This window comes from Mytilus galloprovincialis, chromosome 2, assembly GCF_965363235.1.
Source record: "Mytilus galloprovincialis chromosome 2, xbMytGall1.hap1.1, whole genome shotgun sequence".
NCBI lineage: Eukaryota > Metazoa > Mollusca > Bivalvia > Mytilida > Mytilidae > Mytilus > Mytilus galloprovincialis.
This window is the reverse complement of record NC_134839.1, coordinates 27225262-27241225: the sequence shown is the minus strand read 5'-3', so window position 1 is coordinate 27241225 and position 15964 is coordinate 27225262. Positions and strand designations below refer to the sequence as shown.

The 15964-nt window shown below is 30.1% G+C and overlaps 1 protein-coding gene across 1 annotated transcript; it reads right to left on the bottom strand.

Moving 5' to 3' along the window:
* Positions 1 to 1471: 1471 nt before the first annotated feature.
* On the bottom strand, positions 1472 to 15725 carry LOC143063281 (protein zer-1 homolog). Its single transcript, XM_076235337.1, has 16 exons — positions 14644 to 15725; positions 13822 to 14028; positions 12848 to 12956; positions 12389 to 12532; positions 10830 to 10888; positions 10035 to 10097; positions 9680 to 9734; positions 9190 to 9243; positions 8474 to 8635; positions 7882 to 7972; positions 6497 to 6567; positions 6026 to 6073; positions 5409 to 5476; positions 4597 to 4785; positions 3975 to 4072; positions 1472 to 3131 (listed from the first exon to the last, which is right to left on the bottom strand). Exons 1-16 carry the CDS (start codon positions 15444 to 15446, stop codon positions 2947 to 2949), a joined length of 2406 nt encoding a protein of 801 aa, XP_076091452.1. The 5' UTR covers positions 15447 to 15725; the 3' UTR covers positions 1472 to 2946.
* Positions 15726 to 15964: the final 239 nt, after the last annotated feature.

Sequence of the window (15964 nt, the reverse complement as noted above, 5' to 3'; positions counted from 1 at the left end):
GTCTGTTTGTCTTTTTATTTTTTAGCCATGGCGTTGTGAGTTTATTTTGGACTATGAGTTTGATTGTCCCTCAAGTATCCTTCACCCCTCTTTTCTCTTAATTACATGTATCATTAATAGTCAGAAAAAGACTACTTAATTATCACCTATTTTCCTACGTTAAGGTTCATCACAACAAATGGACAAATATGGCCGTATTTTCACCTCAAAAACTACTCTGTGTACAGACTTACCTGTGCTGTTTGGAAAGTTTAAATGTCTAGCATCCACTAGTACTAGATATATAAAAGTTAAATGCATTTTGTGTTAAAGAAAGATAAAAAAAAATGGTTTTTGTTGGGCATTTTTTTCCCCCCCCCCTTTCTGCAGAACTTGAAAGGCTTCCATTGTAGGCACATTTGATCCCAGAAATTTGTAGTTTATTCAATTCCCTCCAGTTTCTCTATTATCTGTATATTCTAAATGAATTTACGACTTTTGGTTATTTTTTTAGCAGTGAGTTTCTTTATGGGGTCAATTGATGATTTAATCATTTGATTGTTTTGTAATTTTGATTATTGATTTTTGATGAACGCTTTCTTTCATTCTAGAAAATCCCTTCTAACCAGGCCCCTGCTAGAGATTTTAGAATTTCATAATTAAAAAATGTGCATGTCAAAAGAAATTCTAAAAAAAACCAGCAAAGCTGCTTTAATTAGATATAGGAAGATGTGGTGTGAGTGCCAATGAGACAACTCTCCATCCAAATAATAATTAATAAAAGTAAACCATTATAGCTGCTTTAACCCTTTTTAACATTCATTTGAATAATATGTGTTGCATCTCAAATTTAAAAGGGTGTATTTTATTATTATACAATAACTGAAAACATTTTGTTTTGTATACAAGTTTAATATTATTAATGTAAAACAGCTTCATAGGAATTCCATCAGACCTACTATCAGATCTGTACTTAGTGTCTTTTTTGTTTTGGGATGTATAAATACACTGCTACTTCCATTCTGTGTTTTTGTTAGATGTAAATCTGCTTTGAATAAATCTGATAAGTCAAGCCCTTTTCAATTGATTTTTGTAGACTCTTCTTATGTTGTGCTGTTACATTACTGTCCCAGGTTAGAGGGATGGTTGTCGCGCCTTCAAACTAGTTTAGCCCTGCCACATTCTTTATGTACCTATCACAAGTCCGGATTCTGTAATTCATTGGTTGTTGTTTGTTGCTGTATATCATATTTGTATTTTTTGTTCATTATTTTGTACAAAAATTATACTGTAAGTTTTCTAGTTTGAATTGTGTCACATTAGTCATTTTGGGCCTTTTATAGCTGACTATGCTGTATAAGTTTTGCTCATTGTAGAAGGCTGTACAGTGACCTATAGTTGTTAATGTCTATGTCATTTGGTTAAGAGTTTTCTCATTGGCAATCATACCACATCTTCTTATTTTTATGATTCTGTAAATGATAAGTCAGCATGATTGCACACAAAAATTTAATTTGATCCAAAAACAAATACATGAACAATTCAGCTCAATATATGTAAGTATTACAGTGAGAATTAACAGAATGTATGATATCAGTAATAATATATATGTGGTCCATAAAGTAGCAGGCCTAGCACTTCACATAAAAATCACATAAAATTGTATTGTTGCTGATAGGCAAACTGAAGAAACAGAATGGAAACCATATTCAGGATGTTTTTATATATGGACATACAGATGTACAGACAAAGAAGGGTAACACTGTTAAAATGCCTCTCTACTGTGGTGGTAGCATAAAAAGGCCGATTATTTTGGTTTTAAGATGATAATTGAAGTAACACTGGTCATTTTTTTTAATTTTTAAGCATTTTAGCAAGATGTCATGGACCAAAAACTACAAATCTTTCTGGCTAATATTGAATGTACTTCTTAACAAAACATTTAGAATTACATTATTTATAACACAATGTCAAAGTTTCAATTTGTTCCAGAGTATAATCCCTATGCTGTTGGCAAGGGTATTTGTAATCACTTGACCTTAATCTTTTCAAAAATACACTCAAATTACATAAAAATATTCCTGCAAATTGTTTGCATCAGACACTGATAACCTAAAACACACACTTTTAATGAATTTACAGGGCTATGTTCTGTATTCAGTAATTATATAACAAATACTCAAATTAATAATAAATCTAAATACAGTCATGAATGTGCTCTGCATTAAAAAGGATGAAGATTTGAGTACTGTAATAGACTTATGATATGAAGATGTTGAGAGGCAAAGTCATTAACCAATAGAACTTTACATTAAAAATAACCTAATTGTACATTAAGGTAGAGGTGGGATTTAATTACTCACTGATTGAAAAGGCTGCAAATAATTTTTAATGAAACTAATAATTTAGATGCAGATATTTATCCAACATTTTAAAACTTTGTTAAATAAGGGGAAATAACTCAGTTAAATTACTTTTTTAAAGGGATACAATATATCTATTGCCTTAAAATATATTTTTTGCTTTACATGCCTGTAAAACCATAATCTTTTACACATGAAAATGTTTCAATTAAAAACAAGAACATTTTAATACCATACAAATCTATTTGAAACAAACTGTTTTAACCAAATCTACATGTTGTTAATGTTTTAATTTTAATCAATGAACATGCATTACTTTAAAAAATATCATATTTATGATATCGACTTATATGCTTAATCCTCAAGATAACTACTATGAAAACCATTAACTTAATTCTCAATGCTACTCATTTGAGAATATGAACTAAGTACCAAAGCTCAATTCTCTTAGAATCATGACCTTCATGCTCAAAGTCACTATTTCACAACCCTGACCTTAATCCTCAGGGTCACTACTTTCAGAATTCTGACTTCAATCTTCAAGGTCACTACTTTCAAAGTCATGACCTCAATCTTCAAGGTCACTACTTCTAGAATCCTGACCTCAATCTTCAAGGTCACTACTTTCAGAATCCCCAGGTTCATTACTATTGTCAGGATCCATGTGGAGGTTTTTGATTATTTTATGAGCCAGATCCTTTATTTTAACAATTGTTTTGGGATTATGAAGAATTGAAGTTATTCTTTCTTCACCACCTTCCTTCTTTAAAAGTGGACAGTATTTCTGTGCTGTAAAAATAAACATTATGTGATGATGATAAATATGGTATTTCTGGACTGTAAAAATAAATATTATGTGATGATAAATATGATATTTCTGGGCTGTAAAAATAAATATCATGTGATGATTAATATGGTATTTCTGGGTTGTAAAAATAAATATCATGTGATGATTAATATGGTATTTCTCAACTGAAATAGACACTTAAGTGTTTAAAAAGTGTCCAAAATCTTTCGTCAGATGAACCTGAAATTTGAGGCCAAAATTGGCCCTTTCCAGACCGGACCTACTCCTTTATACATTAAATAAATACATTCACCTTAAAATCAAAGAATCATTTTTATACCATTTTACCCAGAAATGGAACTGTTGATAATAAGTCAACAACTAAGCACCTTTAGAAGTTCAAATATTGTATGCATTTTATTTGTGATTTACAAGATCTTCATAATTATGAAATATGCACTTTTGCAGTAACATCATTTCATTTGAGCTGTTAAAACTTTCTTAAAAAAATGCTTGAAACGTTGAATAGACAGATGTAGTTGTTGAAGATTGAATGATGCCCTATAGATGTGTTTTTAGTTATTTTATCATTGGTTTGTTGTCTCATGGTAATATACTTCACACTTTCTCCTTTCATATATGTTTTAAATTAAATTGTTTCAATAAATGAATTGTGGCAAAAAATCAGGTGTAAAATTCATTTCTCTATTGAGTTTCTTCAGTAAAGAATTTATCAGCAAAGATGAAAAACATGTTAATTTCTATGGATATGCAAAGAAAGAGAATATCTAAGGATAATTGGTTTGAAAGAAAAAAGAAGAATGGTATGTGTTTAATGTACTCACGATAAACTGTTGTCAAATTGCATAGAGCCCAAACAGCCCAGTATTGAGCACCAAGAGCATGGTAAGCATCTACTATTTTTAAAATAGGTGTAAATGATCTGTAATATAATAAATATTAAAAATCATAAACATCATGTTCATTTAATGGTATATAACATTGCTCATTTCTTTATTTCCAAATAATAGACTTGAAGGGAGGGGAGGGAAGGCCTTGGCAATTGACAGTTGCTTTTTTCTTAAGGTCTCCATAAATGAGTATATATTCTGTGAATATCTGAAAATGTTAACCTAAAAATATATCTTAAACATGTGCGTCCAGAATATGAATATATTGGCAGAGTCGAAATGAGATTACTTTTGTGTTAACAAATTTCATAAAACATCAATATCTTCTAATTGCTTGCTATAAAATGTTTATTGTTGGCAATGTTTCAATTTCACAATTTCCAAACACATGTTATATGAGGTATTATTGTTGCATTTATTTCTGGTCCCTAATTATTCTCATCATAAAGGATTAGATTTAATAAATTATTTCTATATTGATTGCTAAGACAGCAAAAATTTACCCCATTTGAAAATTTCCCATTTAAAAGTGTATATATACATGTGACAGTTCTACCTGTAATTAATATTCCTTGTACTCTTTAGGGGCCATCGCTGTATTGCAGAAATGACTTTTTCTGTGACATTATCTCGACTGGGAGACTGAATCGTCCAGGCAGTAGGACCATCGGCCATCATATGAGAAAATACACCAGCTGAATTATAACTGACTTCTATTCCATCCTTCTCAGAGTCTAACAACTCACTAAAACAATAAAAAAATTATATATATCTAAAACGTTATCTTAGCAGCTAGTTGCAAGGCCATCACTAAAATAAATCATACTCAAACCTTTCATTGAGGGACATTTTTAATTATTTTTTTTGCCACTCATTAATACATAAAAAAAATATTTGAAATATTTGAATAAAAAATAAAGGCTACAACTAAAATATGTTTTCCAAGAAGCTTTTATTAAGGGACACTTTTTCTTCAAAGATTTTACATATGGCTTATGATTGAGATGGAGCTCTGATTTTTCTGAAGTGTAATGCATGTATCAGACATGAACTTTTGTAAGCTTGAAGACTATACTGTATGCAGTGCATGCTTCTGGAGGTCTTTGGTAGATAATTGTCTTATTGGCTATCATTCCATCATCTCCTTTTATTATATTCTAGTTGAAAGAAGTACTTAAAACTATTGCTTACTAAATCTCAATCGTCACCATTGTATTGCAGTATAAAAAAAAGAATACTGATAAAGCAGCTCTTAAATTAATTTCTACCAAAAAAAATTCATAAGATAGTGAACTTGAGGGAGCTGGTAGCATGCGTAATTTAACATTATTACTAATGCCCTTAATTTTAATTATTTATGCAAATTACCAAAATATCTCAATAAATGATTTCTCCATCAGTTTTGGTCTTAAATATGGTACTTCAGCAATGTTACCCTAAAACATATAAAGATTTAAACATTTAAATTACTTCTTTTACAGTTGAGAAAATTTTAAAAACAACTGTTTGCAATATGGAGTTTTAATCAAATGTCTGTTTTATTAACAACAGTTTATGCCATGCTCTCTTTACATCCATCTAAAATGAGCAGTTTCAAGGTATGATATGAATGTTAGTTGGGTAGCGTTTGCTGTCAGATGTTGTCTCCTCGTACAATAGAAAAACCAAAATGCTGTTTACTGAGTTATCTCTCCATACTATAGAAAGAAATTGGATGTTTTACTGAGTTTTCTCCCATAAAATAAAAAGAAATTGGATGTTTTATCGAGTTATCTCCCCTTTCAATAAAAAGAAATTGGATGTTATTTACCTTCCTTATTCTAAAATACAATATATAAAAACCTCAAATGATCAACGCTACTTTTCTACTTCAAAACATATTTTAATTCAATATGTGTAGAACATTTTAGTACAATCATGATCTATTAGTTGTTGATTCTCGCACAACTAAAATATTAAGATATTGTTTGTAAAAGGAAACATACCATAAGTCCCATCATGTTTCTAAGTAATTCAGGTTTCTCTGGGAAAGTCTACAATATAAATAATAACAACAACATTGAATTAAAATGATCACTGTAATTCAAAAGAATGTTTGCTTGGTTGGTTTATGTATCTGAGAAGTAATTCATCATGCCTTGACTACAGATCTGACTTGAAACTAGATTATGTCTTTTTCTTATTAAACATTTCTGTTTGAGGATGTTTGAATAAATATTACCCTTTTCATATTTAAAGAAAAATTGTATAAATGTTTATTAACTTAATTAAGATTTTCATTAATGATCTTATATATGTTATACTTATTCTCCTATCTTCACATAAAACAGAAAGGAAATTGGCATAAGTAGGGTGTAAAGATGAGCAGGGATAAAATTATTTTTTAAGCTTAACATTGAAAACATAATTTTTCTCCAATCTTTTAAGATAAATTTCTGAGTGGTTAAGCAACATACCTCTAAACATTCTATGAATAAAGACATTCCATTATGTTCCATAAATCTATCACAATTAATAGCTGTTTCATCTGAAAAAGTATCATTAAAGTTAGGTGATAATTCAATTATTTGATAAATTCTAGCAATATGCATACATTATTTAGCATTTGTATTCCTTTGTGGGGATTGATTTTAAACATTATTTTCCAGGTTTTACTTCCATATCTAGCCAAGGCATTGGATAATTGAATAAGGTTTTTATAATTGAGACAGTTGCCTAGCAATACAAGTTCACATACAAAGGCCTTAAATGGATCTAAAAACATTCCTTCAAAGACAAAACTTAACCATAGAAACCAAACATTATTTTTATTAGATATCAGTACAGATTACATTTCAGATTTTACGTTGTAGATGATGCTGCAAGTTTCTCAGTTTTTACTTGTTTCTTTTCTATGTACTAGCATATTTGTGGAATATTGCTTAATAACAAAAGTTCTTGAAAAACTTTTTCCCCTGGTGGTATTTGAAGAAAATATGCTGGTCCTCCCTATTATTTCTATTGCAAAATACTAAAATTGTCTCTGCCCTTAGCAAAGTTATGGTGGTCAGGATCTTCCGACCAAAACTTTTCGAGAATAAGGAATAATTAACAACTATCCTGTCTTTTTGAAATTATATTTTGTCCAACATTTTATAGTTCTAGCTTAAAGCCTTAAGGTGGTACCTGACACTACAGGGAGATAACTCTGTAAAGTCAGCTAAATGTTTTAATTACGTTGTGTTGTAAAGAGAATATTAAGCTTCTCAATGATTAAAATTGGTGTTTGTTAAACTGCTATATAACCAGTGTAATTTTTCTGACAAAACGGTTGGTTCAAATTTTTAAAAATTTTAAAATAAATTTTTGTTATTTACTTTGACAAAATTTTATGAAAATTAAACGAGCCAAATTAATTTTAGTGAAAGTGTTGGGTACCACCTTAATTCCTATTGCTTAACAGATTACATTATATTTGAGCTACTATGCTGTCACAACAGAACACTGCATATCTCACCAACAAATAACAAACCTGTGAAATTCAACATTGTACTCCATGCCATTTCCATGACTTATTAAAATCTACATTTTTACTAACCTGTGACATTCCACATTGCACTCCATGCCATTTCCATGACTTATTAAAATCTACATTTTAACTAACCTGTGACATTCCACATTGCACTCCATGCCATTTCCATGACTTATTAAAATCTACATTTTAACTAACCTGTGACATTCCACATTGCACTCCATGCCATTTCCATGACTTATTAAAATCTACATTTTAACTAACCTGTGACATTCCACATTGTACTCCATGCCATTTCCATGACTTATTAAAATCTACATTTTAACTAACCTGTGACATTCCACATTGTACTCCATGCCATCTCCATGATTTCATCACAGTTATTTTCTCTCAGTCTGTTTTGAATTGTATCCAACATTATCTAAATAAAATATAATTTAATGGGTAAGACTTTTTTATATTCCCAAAAAACATCACATCAATCATAGAATTATTTGGGTAATAACAGCAAGGATAGTTGTACTTTCCTCCTTTCTATGTCATTGAATCATTTATGGAATAACATTTAAGGGCAATTATATATAACTTTTTCATTCCTGCATTAACATTTAAAATTTCCCAACCTTTATTTGAATATCTTTCGCATAATTACTATGGACTGATTTAAAATGGTCTCATTAATCTCCTAAATGAAACATTGTACTTAGACCTTTGTATGCTGTTTTTGAACATTTTTGAAGCCATATGTATCTGAAAAGGTGAAAAAAAAATAATCAAACCCTGAAAAATATAAAACTTTGAAATCTCAGGCACCCTTTGAGACGGATTTTCTGCATTCTGAGACTCAAACAATCAATGGAAGTCTTCCACTCTTTCCTATGTTGAATTCCAAGCTTTTACATATTTAGAACAAACATTTTACCTGAATTGCACCTAGATCTCCAACAACTTTCTTCTCCTCCCCATCTACTTGACAAGCAAGGTGGTTTATCATATATAGTGTGATTCTCTGAATGAATTCTTCTTGTCCATCTTCATGGTTTAAATTAAGTAATGTAGATATCATTCTACGGTAACAATACAACTGAAACAATTTAGATTATATTATATTTCATGTTAAAATGGTAGCCTGCTATTGGTTAAGACAAGCGCAATCTACTTTAACAAACTTGAAAGTCAATAAAAAGCGCTTTTTATAGATTGCTATATGGGTTTTGGTAATTGTTTAAGGCAGTATAACTATAAATGTTAACTTTATGTCGTTTGTTCTCAGATGGAGGTTGTCTCATTGGCAATCATATCATATCTTCTTATTTTTATATAGGAAATAGTCAAATCCTTATTCTTAGTGTTTGATTTATAATTCACAATTCATAACAATGTATATTTCCTATTTTTGTGTCCTTTAGATGTCTCTTTGATATATCCCATACCTCCTTTAGTTGTAGTAAGATCAACAGTAAAGTTTAATTTCTTCAACCATTTTTCTTATCCATATATGTCTTTTTTGTCTGTCCTATTCTCCAAATCATTGAATTTTAATGTACCTACAGAAAAGAGCTGTCATTTTTTTTATGAAATATTGCCTGTGATTTCTTGAATTTATCCTTTTCTCTCTTAAAATACAGATATACTCACAACATCTTGTGGCATGGTAAGGTGGCATAAAGTCAAACAACAATTTCTTATCATCTGAAATAAAAGTGTAATAGATTTAGAAGGCAGTGAACTGTATTATGGTTATGCTTATACATTTTTATATATTTTGTAATTTAATGATGATATATATATGGAAGCATATTTTGTAATTTAATGATGATATATATATGGAAGCAAACACTATTTGTTTTTCATTTTTCATTGAACTGTTAATGACAAAGAGCAAAATTAAGCATAACTTCTAGAAGGAAGAAACTAACATTTCCATTGTCTACAAAAAATAGGAAAATTGGTATCATTAATATGAAAAAAGGGTCTCATTGCTGTGTAGAAGTGTAATTTTGATTGACAAAAACTAAAGTCTATCAATTAAATACAGAAAAAAAGACTTCAATTGAATACTAGGTATCAGTTTATAAGTACTACAAGTATTTTTTTTGAAAATAAAGAACTTATATTGAAAACTTACAACATTATCAGCCTCTGGATCTTCCATACCCTCTAGTAAACAGTTTATCAACACCCTAAAACATAAACAGAAAGTTTTCATTAATCATAAAGATCGTTAAGCTTATATACAATACAGTATAGACTTCATGTGTTCGCCACAATCTCAACAATTGTCCTCTGAAAATTAAATCTCTTTTGACTAATTTTTTGTGCTTGCAAAAAAAAATTGTTTTGTTTTTTGTACTTTTATTGTGCTGTATCAATGATGTTTATTCCATATCTTCTTTTGTTCATATACAGATTTTCAGAGCATCTAAACCAATATCTGTCGTTTGCATTCAAAGAGATAATTATTATGGAATGATTAGCCATACCTTTTCTGCTTCTGGGTGATGTATGACTTCTGTTCCCCTTTCATTATATAAAACAATGAGGCACTACAAAAACAAAAAATATAATTTAACAACATAATATCAACTTATTATATAAATCAAAATACATATGTTTTGATTTCTTAACTTATGCATGTTTTAGCCGTATTTGGCACAACTTTTTGGAATTTTGGATCCTCAATGCTCTTCAACTTTGTACTTGTTTGGCTTTATAAATATTTTGATATGAGCGTCACAGATGAGTCTTATGTAGAGGAAACGCGTGTCTGGCGTACTTAATTATAATCCTGGTACCTTTGATAACTAATTACTACTGAGGGTGGATAGGACCTTTATCAGGACTCCTTGCGGGATCCGGGAATTCTTTTTTTCGAATTTCGGGATGTCAGGATTTAAATTATTTAAATTCCGGACCTCTGACTTTCGTGTTTTTAAGCCCGGATTTTGGGATTAGGACCCCTCCTGACCTCACTACTGGCTATATAATCAAATTTTATTTTCCCTTTTTGTTGAAGAAATTAAAAAAGTCTAGATCTGATGTTAAAGTTTGACTCTGGAAAATGACATATGACATCATACTGATACATGTGCAAAAGACTACATCAAAGATTCACAGAATTTTAAAATTTAACACTATAAGAATGTTGGCCATAAGAGAAAAAGGTTTAACAGCTCTTGAGAATTGGATATCACTTGATATAACTCTTGTTATCTAATGTACATAGTAATTATAAACTGCCTTTGCTTTCATGTTATGAAACTTATAAGTATTCTTACCTCCCTGATATTTGAATGTGTTTATCATCTTTATGTCTTTTCATTGCTCCCAGAATTCCCTGAAAATTGATAAAAAGAAACTCTTTTGGGGTGATGAACACTTTATAACCAATATTGCAAAAAATAGACAATATCTGGTTAATTTTTAACGGCACATATTAATGCACTTGAAAAGTCTTATGTACAATACTTGTGGGGGTTGTCTCGTTGGCAATCATACAACATGATTGGTTTTTACATTTGACTATGCTTAGTGAGGATTTTTTGTTTGTTTCAGTCATCTTGTACAAGCAGGCTCTCAAAATGACTGCAGATTCTTAATGAGAAAAATGGTTTGTTATGTGTCCTACCAATCAGATCAGTACTTTTCAAACAAGGCAAGGAAAACACTTAATTACATAATGAACAGTTCTCCTAATTAGTCATAGTGAATATACATAAGAAACCAATAGAGTACATATTGTTTACTTACACTGGTACGTTCAAAACTTACATGTATAATGTACACTCCTAATTAGTCATAGTGAATATACATAAGAAACCAATACAGTTTATATTGTTTAATTACACTGGTACGTTCAAAACTTACACGTATAATGTACATAGATGCATCCTTCTATTCAAATTGGGAAACCAGTATTTAAAGACCACCTGTATTATTGCGAACCCAATTATACCTTTCCATAGATTCACCTGATAGTTACCTGTCCATTTAAACTTTTGGCAGTTTATTTGTCCCATTGAAAAAATACAACAGGTATTGGTTTCTGTTTAGTTTATTTACAGGGACCTTTAAATTTCTTCTAAGAGAAATCTATTAGTCATTGATTAATCTACCCGAGTAAAAAAAAATATCTGCTAAATTGATGGAAATAACATGTTTACTATTAATAAAAAAAACTGCATATTATTTTGTGTTTATTCAACATTAATAATATTATTTTCTTTTTTTTTTTTTTTTTTTTTTTTTTTTTTTTCATATATTATATTATAATATTATTTTCAATCTGTTCAAAATAAATACTAATCTAATCATAAAAAGTTTGTTTTTAAAAAAATAAGTATTGTTCCTGTCAAAAATTACATTTTTTAGTTTTTGTTTAGTTAAAGAATATTTTTAAGAAGGCCTAAATACATAAGCATCACCATTTTTAGGGGTTTTTTTCAATTTTTTTTTTGAAATAGGAAGAATGTTGATTTTTTTTAGAAGTCAACTTTTATTAATGTTTGAATTAGTGTTTACATTCAACATGTTAAACAGATTGAAAATATAATAAATTCAAACTCATATGCAGTTTTTAATTAATAGTAAACATGTTATTTCCATCAATTAAGCAGATAATTTTGTTTACTCGGGTAGATTAATCAATCTTGAAAGGTGCAATTGGGTTTGCAATAAGACACTACTTTGCCTTCTCCCTTGAGTGGTCTCTTAATTAACAGGGTTGACTGTAATTGGGACTTGTAATGTATACAATACAGACAACATTTATTTCAAAATCATTACATGTTTGTAGAGATAAAAAAATATATTTGATAATAATTAAAAACTTGTCTACCTCTAAAGCAACTGACTGGTTTATTACTGTTTCTTCCTTAAACAAGGTGAACAGATGGTTTAATACATCATTTAGATCATCACGTCTGTCTACATATCTCCGTAACGCTAGGAGGAGCTGTTCTTCATTCTTACTTCCTGTTATCTATAATTAGAGCAGATGAAAATTAATTCATGAACAAATAATCTTGTTTATTCAAGTTATTTTCTAATGACTATTAAACTTTTTTAATGTTTAAATAAACAATTTATTCAATTTTTTAATCCTTTTCGTGTATATAGTATATGTATTCCAAACAGCAACTTAAAACCTTTAAATAAGACTAACAGTAAAAGATCTTTCTTTTGTCTGGCAAACTAACTTTCAAGCCTGAGTAAACTGATACAATTAACAAATAAAATTTGGGTCAACAATGCTAAAAATTTACTTTGACTTTTTTAATGGACATAATTACTTCACCTGTTTCGCAGGAATATTTTCTCTTCTGTAAGACTCAAAAGGACAGTTATATAGACCAAGAAATTCGAAATGTCGTCCTTCCAGTCCTGGTATGCAACATCTTTCTGAACTGAAAAACAAAACACATTCCATTAGTTAAAATCCATCATGGTTGTTGCATATAGCAGAGAGACGCATCTTGTACTTACATTTCACAAAATCAGAATATTTTCCGTAACGCTATGGTGTGAAACTGATTTTTGACTTCTGCATTTGATAAAAAAAAAAACATCTATAATTATAAAGGGGCATAACTCTAGAATGGTAAAAGTGACGCCACCCTAATTCAAAAATGATCTGTGTTTGTGGTAATAAGCATTGTGTATAAGTTTCATTATAATCAGTCGAGGCAAATAGATGTTTACAAATGGAAACCAATTTAGGGACATACGTAAACCTACATATGTATTATGTACAGATGAATGTAATTACAGACAGACGGATGTACATAAGGACAAAAGTTACACTACATGCCCCCTCCTCTTTAGAGGGGACATAACAAATTCAAACATCTTGATATAAATGCAAAGAAAAACATTCTAAATTAAACAAAACACAACATCCTATCTCACATTTTCTATACCTCTTACTAAGTTTTTAATTATAATTGCATAAATTTGATATTTGTTTTATAAAATTCAAACTTTGAATAACTGTTCTTACAAATTATATATGTTACTCCTACTCATAATTATTCATGAAATGTTGATATATCTGTCATGCTATGTATTGTTTTGAACATACATGTACAAATGTACTAGGACCGTCCGGGCAAAATACTAGTTTTGTTATTTTGAGAACAAATTTTGAACACTGTGTAATGTTTTATTACTGAGGCCCCAGGTGTTATGAGGAGAAAGCTGTAAACAGCATTGTGTGAGCTTTGATAGAATATACTTACTGTTATGTGTTATTATTATCTATGATAAACTTACTCTTTGCAGTCTCCTGCTCCTTTGGCCTCTAGTTTGAATGACCTTGGTGCTGTATCCCTGCCTGCTAGATTGGTAGCAGATATATCAAGGGATACCAGATGGGGTAGGTGAGATACCAGGGTCGTAAGTATTAGTTCTGGATTGAATGTAGAACTGTTTGGGTAGTTACACTGTGGTATACCAGCATCAGATGATATATCTAAATGCCTGAAAAATATACATTTTGATATAGTAGATTTGTTAATAACAAGAATAAAGTATTTTAATTGTCTTTGGTATGTTACGTATAATATCGATACAAAATTAACATAATTCATAATTACATAGAAATTCAAAATTTAAATCATAACTTTATGAACATCATCTCATTTTGCCCTGTAATCACAGCAAGTAGTTCTTCACTTGTAAATGTCATGAATGTAAGAGATGTTTTAGTTTACAGATAATCTAAATGTTTTTTACTTAGACAAGAATCTCGTGTATTTAGTGTTATCCAAAGAGCCTTATATATATGCATTGTACTGTGGTGTCTAAACATCATCAGCATAATAAAAAAATTTATAAATGTAAATGTGGTGCTATAAAATAATTTAAGGAAAACTGTTCTATGTCAAATCACATGATGCACTTTGAAATTTCTTGGGAAACTGTGATTGTGTTGTTAGATGTTTTATAGTCAGTTTAAATTTTGTCTTTTCCGCATAAAGATACATCTTTAATACTGTTTTCTTAAAGTAGATAAAAACAAAATCAACAACTTTGCGGATTGTATATACGACCATCATAAAGTCAAGTACAGGGTAGCAATAAGCTAAGTCTTACCTCAGTTTAGTAATTCTGCATATACTTGTAACAAAGTCAGCATGTGATTGAAATTCTACACAGTTTAAATTTAACCAGACTAGATTTTGACATTGCATCATAGATTTAACAGCAGTGCTTGACAAGATACATCTAGAGAGATCCAAATGTGTCAGTTGTGAGAATAAATGCACAATTTCACATCCTGGTAGTAGACCTAAATCGTGTTCTCTCATATCACGTAGAACCAACCTCTGTAGATGTGGACATTCTAGTTTGATATGGGGTATTGTATCACCAGGTTGTAAGTCTAAAGCTTTGAAATGTTTCTTTAGAGCACTATCAACACTATCTTCTATACTCAGAGACAGTAATGAATGTCCAGCCTTGGAAGCACTGATCAAATTAAATATATCACATGAAAAGGAGCAGTTTACCAACTCCAGTTGTTTAAGTGGGTGATTCAGCACTAGTTCTATTAGATTACTTGGATACATGTTATGAAGCAGACTTTTTCTTAGGTATATTTTGCATAGTCTTGTGTTTTCAGTGTCAGCAAATATTCTTAACCATGGCAGATATGGTGCATTGCTGGTAAACAAGTTTGAAAGATCTCTGGATTTGTTTTCTGGTTGAGATTCTAATAAGTTTTTGAACAGCTTATCACACAGACTGGGAACCAGTAAACAAACTCCTGGTTTCAGTTCATATTGCAATTGTTGGTCATCTGTTTTTACAGCTAGAGTTTGCACATTGTTAACACATGCTTGTACACATAGATCTTCAAGTGAGTCAGGCTCACTGATTGGCCAGTTGTTAGTCATTCTGTCAATTTCACTGATTTATCAGTTATTTGTCATTTTATGTCAGATTCACTCATTTGTCAGCTGTTTGTCATTCTGTATCAGCTTCACTGATTAGTTAGTTCAACTTAGTAATTATGTACAATGTATCAGCTTCACAGATTGGTTAGTTGTTCTTCAATTTATAGCAGGAGTGCAGAGCTCAGTTATTGTGGGTAAAATAATCATGCATCCCATCCTTTCCTTCATGTATAATACATTTACATGACCATTCCTTTTAAAATAAAAGCTGTGTGGTATACGGTATACATGATATAGTATGGTATATATACATGTATTCAAAGAAATAAAAGTTTTGTCAAAATGTAAAACAAAAATAATATCCAAAAGTATTAAAGAAGATACTAATACAATGTACATGTAGAACAAGCATTCTGTGAGTATTGCATGGCAATACATATATTCCCCTTTTGCTTAAAAATTCATTGTATTGGAACAAAATTTAAATACTAACTTGATCTAGATGTATCACTTATAAT